We start from the raw sequence: 19,464 nt of genomic DNA on the forward strand, positions 1-19,464 counted from the left end.
AAATGATGTGTAACAAGATGTTGATAGCTAAATGTAACGGCTAGTATCTCCATATCGTTTCCCACAATGAAAATTAATTCCAAATTGCATGAACTCGGTAGGATTGTTTGAAACAGATAATAGTGGAGTAGTCAATTTCACATTCTTCCCTTGGTTTGTTTTTGTAGGTGGCAGAGGATTATATTGTCCAAATGTTCGAAGAGGCGATGCTTTGTGCGATACAATCAATGCGCGTGACATTGAGTAAGTTGTTACTCTTGTGTATCACAGTTCTCACAAACCCAATGTGTTTGTTCTTCATCCTAATTTTGGTTTTCTTACTGTGCAGTGAAGAAGGATTTTGAGCTGGCTCGTCGAATAGGAGGAAAAGGACAACCTTGGTGACACCGCTACGCTGTAACATAGTTTTCATCTCTCTCTAATTTACAATTTTTTTCTAGTTTTGTTGAGTTCAAGAGAACACTGTTTTGTACTATTATTTGAAATCTTTTAAATTGCATTTGGACGCAAGTATTTGAGTAGATTTGATTTGGAATTTGTAGTTATTCTGGATCTTTAACACTGGAATAATGATGTGCATCAAGAATGAGCAATAAGTTGACTTAAAGATACGTCATTTATCCGCAAGACGAAATTACCCGTATGCAGTGTTTTACGTTGACGACAATTATCTTTAAGATACGACGACTTCGAGTCAAAAGAATGCATCACAACAATTCTTGATAACAGCGAACTAAAGCTGTAAAAATTTCTAGCACAAAGTGAACGAGAGGAGAATGCAGTAAAGATGCGAGCAAATGTATGAGCAATGTAGATGAAGGGATTATTTGCAGTAGTCCACCAGTTGCGTAGAAGGAGCACAACTTTCTTGATACAAAGGCAACTTTCTGTGAAAGGCCAATGGAAGCACCGGATCAAACAGAGCCTTCTTGATGGACGCACTGTTTTGGACGGACGCACTTTTGATCCAAACATAGACGGATGGGTTGTTTGGTCCGAACCGAACGTTTCCGTGATGGGCTAAGGGACACTATTTCTTCCTTAATGGTTGCGGCCTTTATTTTGAAAAATAAAAGTATTTCCCAAATAAACTTCATTCCAAAATATTAATACGATCAAGAGATCACATCCTACCGAACTGGGCCGAGCCGACTAGCCGCACGAGCGTGTTTCACCGAGACCCAGTCTATCATCATCTTTCTCGTTCCAAAAACTTCTGGTATCCTTTAGTGCCCGAACTCTTAGCTCAAATTTGGAGCTAATAAGAAAGACTTTTTTTGGCATATTTTCCAATGTGAGATATTTCTTATTTTCTTTCATTCATTACTTATCACTCATCTAAACAGAATCAGAATTCACTTCTAACATTTATTGTATCTATTTACTTCAAAATTATAATAAAGGGTTTGAAACTACTGTCGTCTAAGTGTGTATATATATATATATATATATATATATATATATATACTATCTATAAATATGTGAGTTTGAATTGTGAATTTACTTAGTTACCCTTTCATTCATTATTACTTCATTAATATTTTATTTATTTATTTAGGTGAGAGATGAGTTTGAATTGTTAATTTACTTAATTAACATTTCACTCACCATTACTTCATTCATGTTTTATTTATTTATTTATGTAACTTTTCAATTTTTTGATCTAAAGATTGATATTGAAAATAAAAATAACTTTATTTCATTATTTTAGTTGAATGTTTAATTTTTTGATCTAAAGATTGATATTGAAAATAAAAATAACTTTATTTCATTATTTTAGTGGAATGGACGACCTATCTATAAATATGTGAGTTTGAATTGTGAATTTACTTAGTTACCCTTTCATTCATTATTACTTCATTAATATTTTATTTATTTATTTAGGTGAGAGATGAGTTTGAATTGTTAATTTAATTAGTTAACATTTCACTCACCATTACTTCATTCATGTTTTATTTATTTATTTATGTAAATTTTCAATTTTTTGATCTAAAGATTGATATTGAAAATAAAAATAACTTTATTTCATTATTTTAGTTGAATGTTTAATTTTTTGATCTAAAGATTGATATTGAAAATAAAAATAACTTTATTTCATTATTTTAGTGGAATGGACGACAAATATTACAAACACATTAATATGATATTTTATTTTATTTTTAATTTCATAAATAGTGATATTTAATTAATGTCTTAATACACATATCAAACTTCAGAAAATGTAATTCTTTACGGTACTTTTTCAATGAAAATGGACATCGAGATCATGTAGATTCTATATGTTTTTTTTGCAATTTTCTTATATTTTATTTTTCATCTAATTTGATTAATTTGATTTATTTCAACTAGAAAGATAAATCAATGATAAATTAAAAAGAGAAAAAATTACTTTCTACTTTTGTATTAAATTTATTAGATAATCTTTATAATTTTTTAAGGAAAATAATTCTTTTAATAAATATGAATTATAGTGATAATTTATTTTCATTCATTAGAAATTAATTTTTTAAATATGATATTTTTTAACTTTGTATTACTTATTATTTTATTTATATATGTGTTTTACTATACATATTTATTTGATTGATATTATTTTAAAATGTATTTACCATGAAATATTAATCATCAATATTAATTTACAAATGATCCATTATGATATAAAATTAACTATCTATAATATAATATGTATTCTAAAAAAACAGAGAAAGTTAAACAAAATCGGCAAGGAGTTAAAAATTAGCAGATTTTAAGTTTGTTAGAATAAATGCTAACGGCAGTAGTGTAGAAACAAACTTGTAGAAATAAAGCAATAACCGAAACAAGTGTGATGTTTACAGTATAACTATTGTGTAAAAGAAAGCAAAACCAAACCGAGAAAGCAAAACCAAACCGAGGCATGTAGCGTATACAGTTTCCTTAAAACAGATCCGCCCTCTCCAGTATGTATAATAAATATTTTAAAAAACGATAAAGTTAAACAAAATTCGCTAGGAGTTAAAAGTTAGCAAAAACAAAATTGATATTTAACTTAATAACAAGTTTAGGGGTTTATTTTAATATCATTATGATAATTTAGTTAATTAAGAGAATTTTATTTGATAATCGCTATATGCACTTCATTTAAAAATATTGTGATTTTGGCTTTATTAATATTCATTATTCTATTAATTTTATTTTTTTTTGTTTTCTATTGTGAATAATATTTGGATGAAAAATATCTTTATTAATTTTATAGAGCTATCATTATGTTATAATCACACGAATTGAAAAATGTTATATAAATAAATGAATATATTTGATTTATCGTCATCATGTATTTTTATTTATTGTGTTTTGATATATTTAGATTAATAAATAGTTATAAACAAGATGTTATTCAAACGATTTAAAAAATTATCTAAATCTTTATTTTTCATTATTAGTTATCTACGTGCATCGCACGTGATCATTCCTAGTATATATATATATATATATATATATATATATATATATATATATATATATATATATATATATATATATATATATATATATATTTTGGCTTTAATTTTGATACATATCAAATTATGCGATTTCACTCATCATTGTAATATATTTCAAATATGCACAACATCACTGTCATTTGAAATAAGTCCATCACATTTTTCTAACGATCAAATTCTTTTTTTCCAAATCAAATTCATCAATTCAAGCGTAACCTGGTGTATTATTTTGTGATCTTAATATTTTAAATTTTTTTTTTGTTATTTGTATATATATGTTAAACTTTTATTGAGTTACAGTTGTGGATGAATGTTGCTTTGTTCTTTATCACATAGAGTTTCTTGTCTGCTTCAAATACCAATTTTCTTATAATTATCTATTTTCAGATAAAGAATTAAAAGAAGTCATTAAAAAACGTTTGACATGCTTTAAAAGTTTGAAGAAGCAATATCTACGACCATGATATATTTTCTTAATTATTGCTTCACCAAAATCTGGTTGGCAAGTATTGACCTGAATTGTCCATTTGATAGGTGAGTATAGTTTTCTTGGGTAAGGTTTTGTTTAGTTCGAATATTTATTTGGGCACATCTGTTTTCTAATTGTAGTTATATTTTTGTTGATTTTTTTTTTTAACTATTATTGGGATTATTTTTGTGTCTTTAATTTTTCCAAAACTTCTCAAAACTTTTCCCTATAATATGGCGGAAAAAGATTTAGATTCTATGATCGTCTAAAAAATAGTTTAGTGCAAAGATGGACATTGATTCAACAATTGACGAGTTTTACTATCTAAACAATATCTTGTTAGTCTTATTATGTAAATGATGTGTGTTTAGCAAGTAAAAATTTGTTTAATGCACCGGTATAGTAATAAATACTCTAAATAGAAGCAATGAGTTTTACTATTTTCTCTTTTTGAAAATGTATACTGTGAGATGATCTTATGTGTCTTTTTATATACGTGGAACGAATCAATCCGATTCTTACACATAGTGAAAAATATTTTGATTTTTCTTGAGTCGAGTCGAATATAAATTCCGATTATAATAATTTTATGTTTTTTTTATTACTCTTATAATGGACAAATTGACAAAGCCGACAGCAGCCCCTGGCCCCGCACGTCCAAACTCCTGCGTGTGAACACTGGCCACGAAGTGGGCTCCATTCCAATAAACGTCAAACACATGATTACATGAGAATATATATTGATTAGTTTTTTTTTTTTTTGAAGGCTGAAACTGATTTTCATTTATTTCATATCCATATTAAATTTAAATGACAGAATTTAAAATATATAATTATGTAATCGCTTTTGCATGGCGGAAATAATTTTTAAAAATTAATCAAAAATAACTTCAGCTTAAGAGCGTAGAGGGTAATTCATTAATTACAAAAATCACACAAAGATATGCAATTAGGAGTAGGTATCTTGTGAGACATTCTCACGAATCTTTATCTGTAAGACGGGTTAATTCTACTGATATTCACACTAAACAAATAATACTCTTATCATAAAAAAGTAATATTTTTTCATGGATGACCCAGATGAGAGATCTGTCTCATAAAATATAATCCGTGTGACTGTTTCACACAAATTTTTGTCTGTAACTAGAGTCATTTAACGTAAAATGTATGATAAATAGTTTTTTTATATAAATAAACAAAGTAGATAAAATGGTCATCAATAATTTCATTCATAACTTCCATATTATTATTCATACGTTCAAAATTGTTGGTATGGTTATTATTATTATTACTACGCGCGATATATATTTTGAACTTGTTTTTTAAGAAAATATTCTTATAGAATTAATTTTTTTTTGGACAAATAATTTTAGTTTATGTTTACATATCCTTAAAATCTGTATTTCATGCACACTGGATAACGTTACACGTATAAGAAAGGGAATATTTTGATTATATAATTGCAGTCAAAAAGGATTTTTCTTGCCAAGAAAAAAAAAAGATAATGGGTGAGTAATGAATTTCATACGTCATCAGAAATGACGTCATCCAAGGATCCACGTCGGAAGCTAGGATGAATTGATTCCAATGTCGGCTTTCTTGCATGTTCTCCAAATTTTCATAGAACCTTCCTAGTTTCTTCATATTCAATAGATAATTGATATACCAACAATTCCTTCATTCTCAATTTATGCAACATGAATTACCAAGAAATTGTCCATTTTATTTTTATTATTATTATTATTATTATATATAATATAATATATATATGATCCTAATATGTGAGACGGGTCAACCCTATCCATATTCACAATAAAAATAATACTCTTAGCATAAAAATAATATTTTTTCATGGATGACCCAAATAAGAGATCCGTCTCACAAATACGACCCGTGAGACCGTCTCACACAAATTTTTGCCTATATATATAATATATGTATGTATATATTATTTTATTTTTTTGTAAGAAACTAACTTGGCAAATGATTGATGATTTGTTGGATGGATCTTGACTCAATTTCATCACTGTTTTTTTGACTGGCTCACACCAAAGAAAGGATAGTTTGAAAAAAATACTAGTGCATCTAGAAGGACTCCTTTTGTTTTCTACTTCCATCTACATATTTTATAGGTGTTTTTTTCCTAAATTTAAAAGATAAATCAAAGTAGGTGGATAACAACTTAGTTGAAGTAATTTTCTATTTATCCAACCATTTAAGACACACATGTGGAAAAGGGTTTCACACCTCTATCTATTGAAGAATTTCTTGCCTTGAAGTAAAAAAAAAAATTTATTGACGAGTTTATGTATTCTAAAGTTTCATATTTTTAAAGATGGTGTGTGAAATGTGTGCTTTGTCAAGTACTAGAGCATTTAGTGGTGGTGTAATGGGTCTCTGAAATGGTGAAGTATGTGGTGAACAATCCAACCCCTTTTATCTTTAAAAAAAATCGTCTTTTTCCACGACTTTTCTTCTTTAAATTAAATGTCCCCCCCTCTCCTTTCCTCACTCCTTCGTCACTAAGAATCCATTTGGGTGTTTCGGATCACATGATATTTTTTTCTTCTTTCAGAATAAATATTAAGTAGAGAAATTGCCTTAGCTTACACCATCTCCCATCCAACGCTCCTAGTCGCTAGACATTTAAACTGTACCTTTTGTCTCATTCTTGATCATGTTATATAAAGTGGCTTCCGTGTTATATTTTTCTGCCATTTTTGAGCTTAAAAGCTAGTGATCTCTACTATAGTATTATCCAAGTTATATTCAAGTTTCTTGCGCGCAACTTTCCATTTCTCGTGCCAGGATTTCAGTTTGAAGGCCGCATTTTCTGAATTTGACATGATCTTGATTCAAGATACTTGAATCCCTTCAAACCAAGCTGTAGATATTCTTCACTGCTAGCAAATTTTCACCAAACCCTTTGATTTTCTTGGATTTCAGATGGAAGAAGTCTGTTCTAAGAGCCAAAATACTCTGGTAGGGCTGATGCAAGGCAGGGAGTTTGTAAATCAGCTGAAACTTCTGTTTCAACTGTCCAACTCAACCGAGAAATATGAATTTTTTGTGGAGAAAATAGAATCTTCTTTTGATAATGCTATAGCCCTGATAAATTCCATGGCTTTTCTTGAACATGGAACCCCTTCTCATACTATTGGGAACACGTCCGAGTCACCCAATCTTCTTGAGAACAGTTCGAAAAGTGAAGGGTCGGACCCGGACTATAAGGACCAACCCCATAAAGTTGTTTCCAAGAAAAGGTACCTTCTTTAAGCCTATTTCTTGTTAGTGGATTTTTGAAAAAATAAACTGGGATTTATCTTACTTTCTTATGGGTTAATAATTTTTTCTTTTACAGGAAGATGACCCGAAAATGGAATGATGTAGTACGTGTGTGCTCTGAGGCAGGGATTGAATGTCATCTAAATGATGGATATAGTTGGAGAAAATATGGGCAGAAAGTGATTTTAAACACTGATCATCCAAGGTCACCAAATGGTTTCAATCTTAACTTGATTGGTGCTAATTAGTTTCATAAATCACTGGTTCTTGGATTATCGTTAACTCTAGCAACTTTTTGGATATTTTTTGGGACTTCTGGATTGATATCATTTGTATTTGGATTCAATCTTTTGAATGTGATTTATTACTTATCTCCAATCAAGATCTTATTTTGAGATGTTGAACCTATGAGGAGAGAGAAAATTGTGTCTTTTGGTTGGTTTTTAGAATTGGATGCATTAAAAATAGTTTGGTAGATTATCTGAATTCTCAATCAATATCTCCAGGTAGTTGCCATCAATTCTTTCGGCTGACACTTCGTACTACCAACCCTTGTTACTTGGCCATTTGCTTTATGCTCATATATGTCAATATTGATACCAATCACTCAAGGAAAATACAGGTGTTAGATAATAAATATTGGCCCCTTAGGAGAGACTGTTGTTCATGTGCAAGTCCTTTGCACACAACGTGAGAATACTCACTTTGACCGCTTCTATTCTTTTTCATTTCTTCATGATTTTACCTGTATTGTTTTACATGATCCGGTACGTAAAAACATGTAGTATTTTGGGATTCGGGTTTTGAGTATTTGAATAGGAAGCCATGTTCCTTAACTGTTAGGACTACATACTAATGGGGTTGCAGCCAGCCCTTGTAAGTTCTGACTAAAAAAGACACCTACAGTAAATGTCTCAGCATATTGTGGTCTAAAGAATTTCGTACCAATTTTTTGATTTAGCCAAAACCATCAGTGTTGGTTTCTAACAGAAGGGTGTTTCAATTGCAGGGCATACTATCGTTGCACCTATCTAAACACTCAACGGTGTTTGGCGAAAAAACATGTTCAACGAACCGATGATGACCCTTCAATCTTCGAAGTTGTGTATAAAGGGAAACACAGCTGTGTTCAAGAAACTGTGAAGCAGAACAAAGGAAACTTCGGGGCAGGAAACAAAGAAGAAGATGGTGTAAAACACGTTCCACAGATGGTGTTCAGCAGTGATACAAGGCCATGTCTTAAAGTTGAAACTCGAGAACTCGATGTAACAGATGGTGCTACGGCCAATTTTCGTACATTTTCTTTTCCCTCAACCCCTGTTGAACCCGAAAACTCGGAGGATACTCCTTTGTTTTTTGATATATCGAAGGAAGCCAACTTCATCGGGAGCTATTCAACCCCGTTTCTATCCCCGGCAACATCCGAATCATGTTTCTCATTGTCACAAGACCAGGTGAATGGCTTTGTGATCGACGACAATTTGTGTTCTGAAACAGAGTTTACTGAGATAATCTCCAGTGCAACAACATCAACATTTGAAGACATAGATTTGTCGATTGATCGAGTGGACTTCGATACTAAGTTCCTCGATGCCTTTGATAACTTCTGTTAGATTTGGAGCCACATTTCGACTGCCGACTTGAATGGCATTGATATATACATATGTATATATGTATATGTTGTGATTATAGTGGTTGATTACTATGAGTTGAGTGAGCTTCCTTTCGTTTGGACAAGTATTCTACAATGTTTTTTTTGTGTTTTAGAAGGGAAAAAATTTAAAATATGTATTTGGATAAGGTATTTCTAAAATGTTTTGAAAAATATTTTAAAAAAAGTGTTATTAAGTATATTTTTTAAATAACAATTTATCAGTGAGTTTTTTTTATAAAAAAAAAAATTAGAAATGAAGGTAATGGAAATCAAAACATATTATTATTTAGTTGAAAATAATTTTTATATAATAATTGTCCAAAGGTACATTTGTTTTTAAACAACTTTTAAAAACATTTTTAAAAATTGCGCACCCGAGCCGGCGAAATATTTTTGAATTTTATATTCAACGATTAATTATATCTTTGGAGTACGGATAAAATATTTAAATAAAAAAAATACTATATTTTTGAATTCTATATTCAACAATAAGCAAATGACAGTAAGAAATTAAGATTATTTTCTTATCGGACCTTCAGAATTTGTGAATATCTCAACGTAAATTTATTTGAAAAGACATAATGGATCAATGGAATTAGTCAATATTCTAAAAAAAAAATTAAAAATATTAATATATGTAACAAATTAATTGAATAAAATCGATCCTACAAATTTCATATATAAAAATTGAAATTAAATACGTGTGAGAAAAGAAAGAAATGAAAACCACGAGACACGTGTTAATCAATATCCAACATCACTTAAAAGTGGCCCAAAATGTTGACATTGCACATGATTTATAATCGGCCCATTTCAAATGGTCCAACCCAAGCTATTAATTTAAATAAAATTTGAATCGAATAAAATCCCAAATTAAGGCAAATATCAGGGGCGTAATGAATAAAAACACAAAAACTCATATGATATCAAAAATATTAATTTTCAATCTAGATATAAATTAAATTAATTCATCTCATGAATATAGATTTGTGAGACCGTTTCATACTCTAAAATAAATCATATTAGATGTGTTATTTTTCATATATAATAGATGAATGACACATCATCGATGTTCTTATAAGAAAATCTGATCGAAGCAAATTATCCATATGAAAATATAATATTTAAGAATACTGTTTTGTGACTATAAAATCTGACCAATATTATTTGGGGATATTAGGGGGAAATAGACTTTTGTCAAATTTTTTTTAAAAAAAAATAACATCTCCATGTAGTGAACAAATACACTACATGGAGTTATTTTTTTTAAAAAAAAATACTTGATCAGGGTTACAAAACTAAACAGTCCTATTATTTGTGGTATCACACAATTTGATAATCTCTAAAATAATTAGTATGGTGATATATATGAGTGAATCTCATGTGAGACAGTCTCACGGGTCATAATCCGTGAGACGAGTCAACCTTACCAATATTCATAATAAAAAATAATACTCTTAGCATAAAAAATAATATTTTTTCATAGGTGACCCAAATAAGAAATCCGTCTCACAAATACGACCCGTGAGACCGTCTCACACAAATTTTTGTCTATATATTATTGCTTTTGAACTTATCAATTGCGTTGAGATTTCCCAGAGATCACGGCAAAGATTTCATGATAATAAAAATAATAATATGATAATAATGCTAGCAATAATTAATTATTACAATATATATATAATATGTGAACATGTTGGGGAAAATCAAATCAAACGAATAAGATAATATACATATAAAAATAATAATAATAATTTTGGATTCTGATCAAGAAATTCATGATTGTGACATGATTTTTAGGTGGAATTTTCTAATATTTCCAGAAACACACGACTATGTTCAATCAATTGTAGTTTGCCTAATACCACTAATTTCTTTATTAAAGAGATCATTAATATTTAACGTACATCGAAAAATAACAGTTACATATTTTTTATGTCATAAGAATTTGAAATGACTATCAAATTCATTTGGGTTTTCATAATCAACTCAAAGATATTCTGACATGGAAAATATTTGACATCTTATGTAACTTGTACTAATTCAAATTTTCTAGAAATAAAATGAAGAATATATTTTTGTGATTTTTTTCAACTCATTTTTACTTCATGAGTTGGTCTCATGTGAGACCGTCTCACGGATACTAATCTGTGATACGAGTCAACCCTACCCATATTCACAATAAAAAGTAATACACTTAGCATAAAAAATTATACTTTTTCATGGATAACCCAAATAAGAATCTGTCACACAAATTCGACCCGTGATACTGTTTCACACAAATTTTTGTCATACTTCATTTAGAGGGTGGCCAACATTGTTCATTCTTACCTTATATGATGAATGAAGTTGCATGATAATCATATGTTAATAGCCACGATCTCGATCACATTTTAGAGTTCAGGAAAAAATCATAAACTCAAGTTGATTTCATTGCATTTGCTGATAATACAAAAATTGCCAAACGTTTTCAAAATGTAGTGGCGTGATGATGAATAAGTGTCATGAATGTTTAACATATTAGTTCTATATATTCATAAGTAATGCAACGTGTGTATATCGGTGGCTAATATTGATAATTCCTGGATAAGCTCTGTCCTTTAATTTTCCCCTCAACGCATACTCAGCCCTTTTATTTTCTTAATTTTTACTTTTTAAAAAATCATCACCTATGATTTAAAAAATTCAATCTCATCAAATATTTAGTGGAAATGTTATATATTATCAATGGTCATATCAATCAAATTATTAAATAAAAATTCACAATATTATTTTTCATATATTTCTTTTGTTTATATTATTGAGAATTGAGATGATTGAAAATTATATTTCTATTTTTATTTCATATTTAATCAATCAACCAAACACAATATATTATTATTGATTCAATTTAACCAAACACAATATATTATTATTGATTCAATTTTATTATGGTAAAAATTTATGTGAGACGGTCTCACGGGTTTTATTTGTGAGATAGATCTCTTATTTGGGCCACTCATTAAAAAGTATTACTTTATAAGCCAAGATTATTATTTTTTATTGTGAATATGAGTAGGATTGATCCGTCTCACATATAATGATCCATGAGACAATCTCACATGAGACTCACTCTTCTATTATATATTTCACATTACTCAATTTTTCAAATAATCACTATATTATTTATCTGAATCAAAAACTTGTGTAAGACTTTCACATGTCGTATTTTGTGAGACAAATCTCTTATTTGGATAATCTATAAAAAAGTATTATTTTTTTGCTAAAAATATTATTTTTTATTCTAAATATCGGTAGAGTTGACCTTTTTAACAGATAAAGATTGGTGAGATCGTCTCACAAAAGATCTAATCTTGATGTAAATTGTCATGTTGGTCCAAGTAAACAGACTCTAGAAATTGTTTTTTTTTTTTAAAATTACAATGATCAATAAATGAATAAACAGAAATACCAATTATTCTATCGCACGAGAATATCCCTAAAATGCCAAGAAATTTTCCACGCACAAATTTATACACATAAATCTGCTCGAGAAACACATTGGGACTCACACCATCCAACATGATAATCAAGAGGATGCATGAGTCTTCCATTTGTTAACCACTTGAGCGAGTGACCTTGTGGAAGAACCATCTTGGCTGAGCACTCTAGCCGCGGCATCTTTGAGATCCCTCATCCGAGTTCGGATCCCTTTGCCCTCCTCTCCCTCCACCAGATTCTTGACCACGTTCTTTATATCGAATCGCCCCACGAGTTCATTCTCGCCAACTTCAGGCCGCAACGCCACCTTGATATCCTCGTTCAGCAACACCGCATTCATCCTCTGCTCCGCGTACAGCGGCCACGCGATCAGGGGCACCCCGCTTACGACACTCTCCAGAGTCGAATTCCATCCGCAGTGCGACAGAAACCCGCAGATCGAACTGTGTCCCAAGATTTGAGCTTGTGGAGCCCATAATGGCACCACCAAGCCTTGATTATTGGTCCTTTCCAGGAACCCTTGTGGCAAATAAGCCAAAGGGTCACTTGTGTCCTGAATCTTGAAATACGCGGCATTAGCAGTCGTGTCGTTCGGGCATCTGATCACCCACAAAAATATTTGCTCACTCAACTCCAGTCCTAGTGCCATTTCGATTAACTGGTCGTGTGAAAGCGTTCCCCCACTACCTAACGAGATAAACAGCACTGAATTGTTTGGCTGCTGATCCAACCATTTCAAGCATTTTGATGAATCTGGATCCTCGGATTTTGAGTTTGAACCCATTTGAACCAACGGTCCGATGGGGTGGATGGAAGGTTTTGATCCACTTCCATTTTCTTGCAGAGTTTTGATCGTAACAGGCTCCAGTTCGTTGAACGTGTTCACCATTAAACCCTCCGCCATCGAATACCTTTTCGAGTGATGCAGAATCCATCTGTAAGCTTCGTTTTTCCTGTCCTGGAGTGGGGCTACCAGTTCACTTCCATGAATGGGTACGCATCCTGGGATCTGCAACTTCTCAGACACTTCCCAGTACTCACACGACACCGTTTCATCGAGCTTGGGCAAGTGCAATATAAGCGACAAAAGCATGGCGGTAGAGGGAAAGAACATATAGGGCGGGATGCCGAGATCCGCCGCTACATCAAACCCATCTGTACCGAAAAGATCAACCACAAAAGCGGAGAATTTCTTTCTATCATGCGAGGCTTTAACGGCATCGCGAAGTGACGGGAGGGAGCGTGTGATGGTGAGTGAAATAATCGTTTCAATCCAGGTGTCCGGTCCCAAATCGTTGAAACATACAGGCGGCAGAAGAACGTGTTCTATGGATGAAGGAAGATCGGAAAGAAAGGATATCTGAGCTTTAGAGAGAGGTCCATCTGTGGGGACGAAGAAAGTGGAGAGGATACCGTGTTGGCGGAAGAGGGTCTTGGAGAATTCGACTAAAGGAATAAGGTGGCCCATGCCTGGGGTCGGAAGAATGGCTATGTGGGTCTTTTTTGTGTCCCCCATGGATGACAATGGAGGTAGCCTCTGCAGCAAGATCGAGAATTTCCTAGGAAACGGAGTACTTCAACAGGTGGAGAAAACTCTATTATATAGTCGTTTTTCTTGTTTTGTTGGATTGGACGTGAACAACTATTATTTGTGGATTTGGATATACTCTTGTTCCTTGTTTGGATTTCGTTTTTTCGCTTCTTTGACGACGTCAATGCATATGTCAGTACTACGTCTGCCACTCTTTTTTTCAAGAATTAGTGCATGTTGCCTGTGGGTATTAAAATTGAAATTTGGTGGCCGACGAAATTGGAACTATGCACTTGTATGCTAGCGATCATAATATAGTTAGGGAAAGATGATATTTAGCCCGATAAGCTCGACCTGGTGAACCTCTCTGTATATGGCCCAAATAAAAATAGCCCAACTAAATGGCCCAATAACAATCACAGAAAAGCCCCAATCGCATTTACGTGCTACACTGCTAACGAACGCTGTGGAGACGGAGTAGTGAGAATTGGGGCAAAATGATATACAGAAATAGAGTCTGCACACTGGCCTGACTTCCATTATCGACGGAATCGTCGGGACAGTTATCGTCGCTGATATCCTCTTAATCGGAAACGTCAGATTTAGGATCCATTTTTTGTTAATTTTAGTGAGTTTTTTTCCTCCATTTTCCTTTGTCTTTAATTGCGATGTTTTCCTTGAGTTTCCACGAAGAAATTACGTCATTTTGCCAACGTATGAATTATGATCAAAGGATTAACTTCAGCTTCATGGAAAATCTAAGAAATGTTTCAATTAATCACTTCCTTGTTTGGATGATACATGTATCACCAAGAGAACATCGTCGATCCCCCTCTCTCTATATATGTGTTTCAGTTACTTGTACGTAGCTTTGGGTTTGCCTACCCATCACTCCCTTGATATTTCTTCGCAGGGATAGAAAATTTATCGGTCCTATCTAAAATTTATATGGCACATGTCTGGTTTGATGAAGAACCTTAAATTATGTTGCAGTTTAATCATAGGTTTGTGGATTGATTTATTTGATTTGGAGAGAGATTCGATTTGAGAAGGGTTTAATGGACATCCTCCATAATTACTATGGAAATTGAATAACTCGATATGGACTTAATTTGAAATTCACTTCAATTTTTTCCATCCGATCACGTCAAAATCCATCAACTCAAGCACAACATTTTGGTGTTATCACTGGTTTTTTTTTTCTAACAATGAAGAATCGGTTATCTTAAGCTTTTAATGTCAAGGAATTTTATGTTTCCAGCATGCATCTCCCTGGTAACTTCAAATCTAATGTCACTCATTGATATCCTTTTAGGGGTCCATCCTTTAAGCTGTCTGATTATGGAACTTCATTTGTGGCCTTTTATTGATCTGATTCTAGTTTTATGAAATGATTACGCAGGATTGGTTGCGCAAGACTGATCAGAAGAAGCAAGAAGCATCAAGTTCTGCCAAGTAAAGACAGATGAATATGTGTTTGTTCAATGTGATACGAGTTTGTTAGAGTTTTTGTGTTTGTTGAGTTTTTGACAAACAACAATTGAACAACACAATCCATGTGAATTTCATGTCTCGGTTCTTTGTGCTTTTGTGGTTGAACAGCCCTCACGCTTTATCAAATTAGATTTTTAATATTCCAAATTGTGTACATGCAAGTGTAGTGGAATAATTTATCAAATTAAGTGTGTTTGGATTTGAAAATGGTTGACATATAAGTAAATCAACATTTATGTTTGATGTATACTTAGAGCTAGCTATTTAGCACGGCGAATGTTATGCTACATCTGATAAAATGTTATGCTATACCCGATGAATTTTATATCAGATGAATTTCACCCGATTCTTCCATATTAGGTCATTTTCAATAACAAAATCTATTTTGGTGCAAATTTTACACTAAAATAATACGATTTCTGCACCAATTTTGAACGTAGTGCACAAATATAGAGAGAAATAGTCTTGTATGTTAAATACAAATAAATCTAATGTTTTGTACAATAATAGGATAAATGGTATTTTGAAAAATACAAAAAACTATATACTACAAGATTAAAATCTGTTAGCATGAATGTTTGAAGAAAAAATTCATATGGATTTGTTCTTTATCAAGGTGTTGGGCTTTGATCAAAGGTAAGCGGAAATGAAGACTAGAGACCGCACATGATATATCAAAAGAGACTGATAGTTATCATGAGATGTTGATGTGTAGTTATTAGTTGTACATCGGAAGATAATTTATACCATGTAAGGTAGGTTGGCAAAAAAATTGAAAATGTTGATCCAATTTAAATCTCACCTCATTTCTATTCCGAAAAATCTCGATCCGCATTGTTTTCAACTCAATTTTTCAAGATTTTATCGTCTCGAATATTAATGTCGATAAAATAGATCAAGAAAAGATCTGATTTGATTATTTTAATATTTTTTTATAATTTTTTTTAAATATTATAATATTATTAACAAATTTATCATCATTTTCTATCATTCAGAATAAATTTAGATGCGCGAAAGAAATACATTGTCGAGGTCCCTCAACTTTCGGGATATCCCAGAAATACATTGTCGAGGTCCCTGAACTTTCGGGATATCCCATCCTTACCCGATAGGATCTCGAATATTCGAGTCGCGATATTATTGTGTACGAGATTGAAGAACCAGAATTGAGCAAGAGGGCTACATGACAAGTTTTTATCATAACGAGAATTGAGCATAGGGTTACAGGACAGGTCGACCCTATCTCACCCCTAATGGAATGTAACAAGCCAAAAACAGAGTTTTTTTTAAACAAAAAAAAAAAAAAAACAGCAAGAAAAACATCGCATGAGCTAGTCCAGAACCAACGAAGAAATCAATCAAATCATCAAAAACAAAAGTACGTGATCTAACATAAACTGCAAGTGCTCACAATTAACCTGCAAAAACTTCTAATCGCTATTTTCCAACCAATCAAAAATCTAACCATGAGAGAAAAAAAACCCCAATACGGAAATTGAAAGTGACAACGCTTTGATTCTCCATCCTCAAACCCATTTTCTTTCCCCTGACACTTGCACAGTTGCACCTGTGCCTGATTAAACATATATTGATCTGAAGAGGTAAAACAAGATCCAACAATACAATCAAATACCAAAAAATTCGACCAGATCTAGTTATATATTCCATGGAATAAGAGTAAAATCAATTGCAAATTCACACCTGCGGTGATACCACGTAAGATCCGTCAGAACGCAGTGGAACAAACTGTATTCTTTCAAATTCACAGCGGTCTCCGATTCAGTTGATGCAAGGCGGGAACATGATCTTCGCAATTGTACGCCAATTTCACACATACGCATCATATTCACACAGTATACGGTTTAAGAGTACGAATTGTTCAATTCAAAGCCGCAGGCAAAGCACGTTCCCGACCTGCACCAAGCGAACTAGAGGCCGCCGCAAGAGCAAATTTTAGATACGTAATGTTGTATGCATAGCTAGGATGGAGAAATATAGATCTGAGAGAAGTAGCTAGTGAGTGAGATACAGGGGTATGAAAGCAGCAGGTGGCTGGCTATATAGATGGAATTGACGGAGGATATGCAGCCACGTGTTCGTTGAACGACGGCCGATTGGGGGAACAGAAAATAAAGTGCCTGAGAATTGGTGCTACATTTCAATTAAATTACGGGAAGCACCACTGGCCTGTGGTATGGTTTGAGCACGTTGAGCGTGATGCGACGAACGGGAGAAGACAAAGTTGTTTATTCTTCACTATCATCGAGTGGGAATAGTATAGCATCTTTTTTTTTTTGTTTTTTAACTTCATATATACATTTTATAAAAAAAATGTTGAAATATCCAATTTTCCCTCAACAAAAAGTTTAACATATCTATTGGTGCCACTGCGATAACCTGAAATAATAATGCAAAATAAGAAATAAATTGGATATCGAAATTTACGTAGAAAACTCTCAAAAAATTATTAAATTAAAAATCACGGACAAGATAAAAAAAAATTCTATTATAACATTTTATGGTGTACAACCATTCATCGTATTTCCAAAGAGAACATACATTTTTTAATACAAGAGAACGAAACACCTCACGAATATTATAGAACTAAGCACTCAAATACTATAAGATAAAATAAATATTCGATAATGGAATGATTTTAAAGAGCTGAAATTGCATCATTCCACTGAATTTTCTCGTCGACGGTCTGTCAACTGCCATCAACCTCCATAAATGTTGTATGTCATAGATGTTATTTGCCACCTCCATTATTTTGCCGACAATGTCATTATTTAATAGTTCATCTGACGTTAAGATTACGTCTTTTTCAAATTTCAACCAGTTAAGTCAAATATTAAGAAATACCATAAATTTTTTCTCTTCATTATTTTGATCTTCTATCCAAGTCATGATCACATCTAACATGAATATAGACCATATACAACATGGACATGGCTTAAGAGATCTTCCAAGTGTAAATTGCAACAAGAAGCCTTTGTTGTATTAAATTAAATGAAGTTAACTACACGGATCCTCCCATTTTATTAAGCTCTAACCTCTATCTAATATATTAGCATCTGGATGTAATCTTGTTTTAGAATTTAAACATAGTCTTCTTTAGTTTTTGCTCTCTTCTTCGATAATAGACGCGCTCTCAACTTTATTTTGAATGTTATTATTTCTTATTTTGCATACTTATTTTTAACATCTTCTCTATATGTTTCTCATCTTTTAATCCGTATAATTTTACGGTGGCAAAAACTTGTGTAAGACGATCTCACGGGTCGTATTTGTGAGACGGATATCTTATTTGGGTTATCTATGAAAAAGTATTACTTTTTATTGTGAATATGGATAGGGTTGACCCGTCTCACAGATTAAGATCCGTGAGACGGTCTCACATGAGACCCACTCTTTTACGGCGTAGTTTGGTACATGAGATAAGGGAGGGATTGATAAATAATCATCCTTATCCCATGTTTGGTACATTTATAAAAGGCTCATTGTAATATCATGAGCCATTGATAAATAATTTTTTAGAAGGATAAAATATCACTTCTATTAGGTGTGATAATTTTTATTTAAGGATAAAATACATTTCAAATGACTTAATTACCCTCAATTTATAAATGATTTTTATAAATCTATTCTAGTAGGTAGAAATTAAAATCAAATAAATATTTTTATTTATTTTTATTTATTATATAATATGATAATTATATAAATGAATTCGAGATAACTATATAAATAATTTTTATAAATCTCAATAAAATTATTTGTATCACCCGATTAACATTAAAAATTGATATTTGACTTGTCTCACAAAATCAAAAGCTCAATTATCATGTTATATAATATATAAAATTAGGTAAAAATAAATAAATCATGCAAGCACTATCGGCGCATGAACAAATAAAAAATATGAACTCAAGCAAGAATTATAAAATTTATTATTATAAGGTTAATTTTGTCATTATAATCTAATATATAAATTTAATCACTCTTACTAAAATCATACCAAACATTAAATATAATATCTTATATCTTATTTATCTTTAACATATCTTTATTT

General features: G+C 31.8%; 2 protein-coding genes and 1 long non-coding RNA gene across 4 annotated transcripts; 1 reads left to right on the plus strand and 2 right to left on the minus strand.

Annotated features, from left to right (window-relative positions):
• Nucleotides 1–6,458: 6,458 nt before the first annotated feature.
• Nucleotides 6,459–8,973, plus strand: LOC140821920 (probable WRKY transcription factor 53). 2 transcript variants are annotated; one of them, XM_073182602.1, is made up of 4 exons: nucleotides 6,459–7,214; nucleotides 7,313–7,441; nucleotides 8,246–8,397; nucleotides 8,446–8,973. In XM_073182602.1, exons 1-4 carry the CDS (start codon nucleotides 6,898–6,900, stop codon nucleotides 8,847–8,849), a joined length of 1,002 nt encoding a protein of 333 aa, XP_073038703.1. In that variant the 5' UTR covers nucleotides 6,459–6,897; the 3' UTR covers nucleotides 8,850–8,973. The 2 variants fall into 2 exon arrangements, with proteins under 2 accessions (XP_073038703.1, XP_073038702.1); XM_073182601.1 differs by having other exon boundaries at nucleotides 6,461–7,214; nucleotides 8,246–8,973.
• On the minus strand, nucleotides 7,740–8,321 carry LOC140821921 (uncharacterized). Its single transcript, XR_012115861.1, has 2 exons — nucleotides 8,205–8,321; nucleotides 7,740–8,072 (listed from the first exon to the last, which is right to left on the minus strand). It is a non-coding gene; the product is annotated as an uncharacterized lncRNA (long non-coding RNA).
• Nucleotides 8,974–12,320: 3,347 nt separating the features above from the next.
• On the minus strand, nucleotides 12,321–14,122 carry LOC140822027 (hydroquinone glucosyltransferase-like). Its single transcript, XM_073182751.1, has one exon. It carries the CDS (start codon nucleotides 13,884–13,886, stop codon nucleotides 12,459–12,461), a length of 1,428 nt encoding a protein of 475 aa, XP_073038852.1. The 5' UTR covers nucleotides 13,887–14,122; the 3' UTR covers nucleotides 12,321–12,458.
• Nucleotides 14,123–19,464: the final 5,342 nt, after the last annotated feature.

This window comes from Primulina eburnea, unplaced genomic scaffold (genome assembly GCF_022965805.1).
Source record: "Primulina eburnea isolate SZY01 unplaced genomic scaffold, ASM2296580v1 ctg739_ERROPOS11973397, whole genome shotgun sequence".
In the NCBI taxonomy this organism is placed as follows: domain Eukaryota; kingdom Viridiplantae; phylum Streptophyta; class Magnoliopsida; order Lamiales; family Gesneriaceae; genus Primulina; species Primulina eburnea.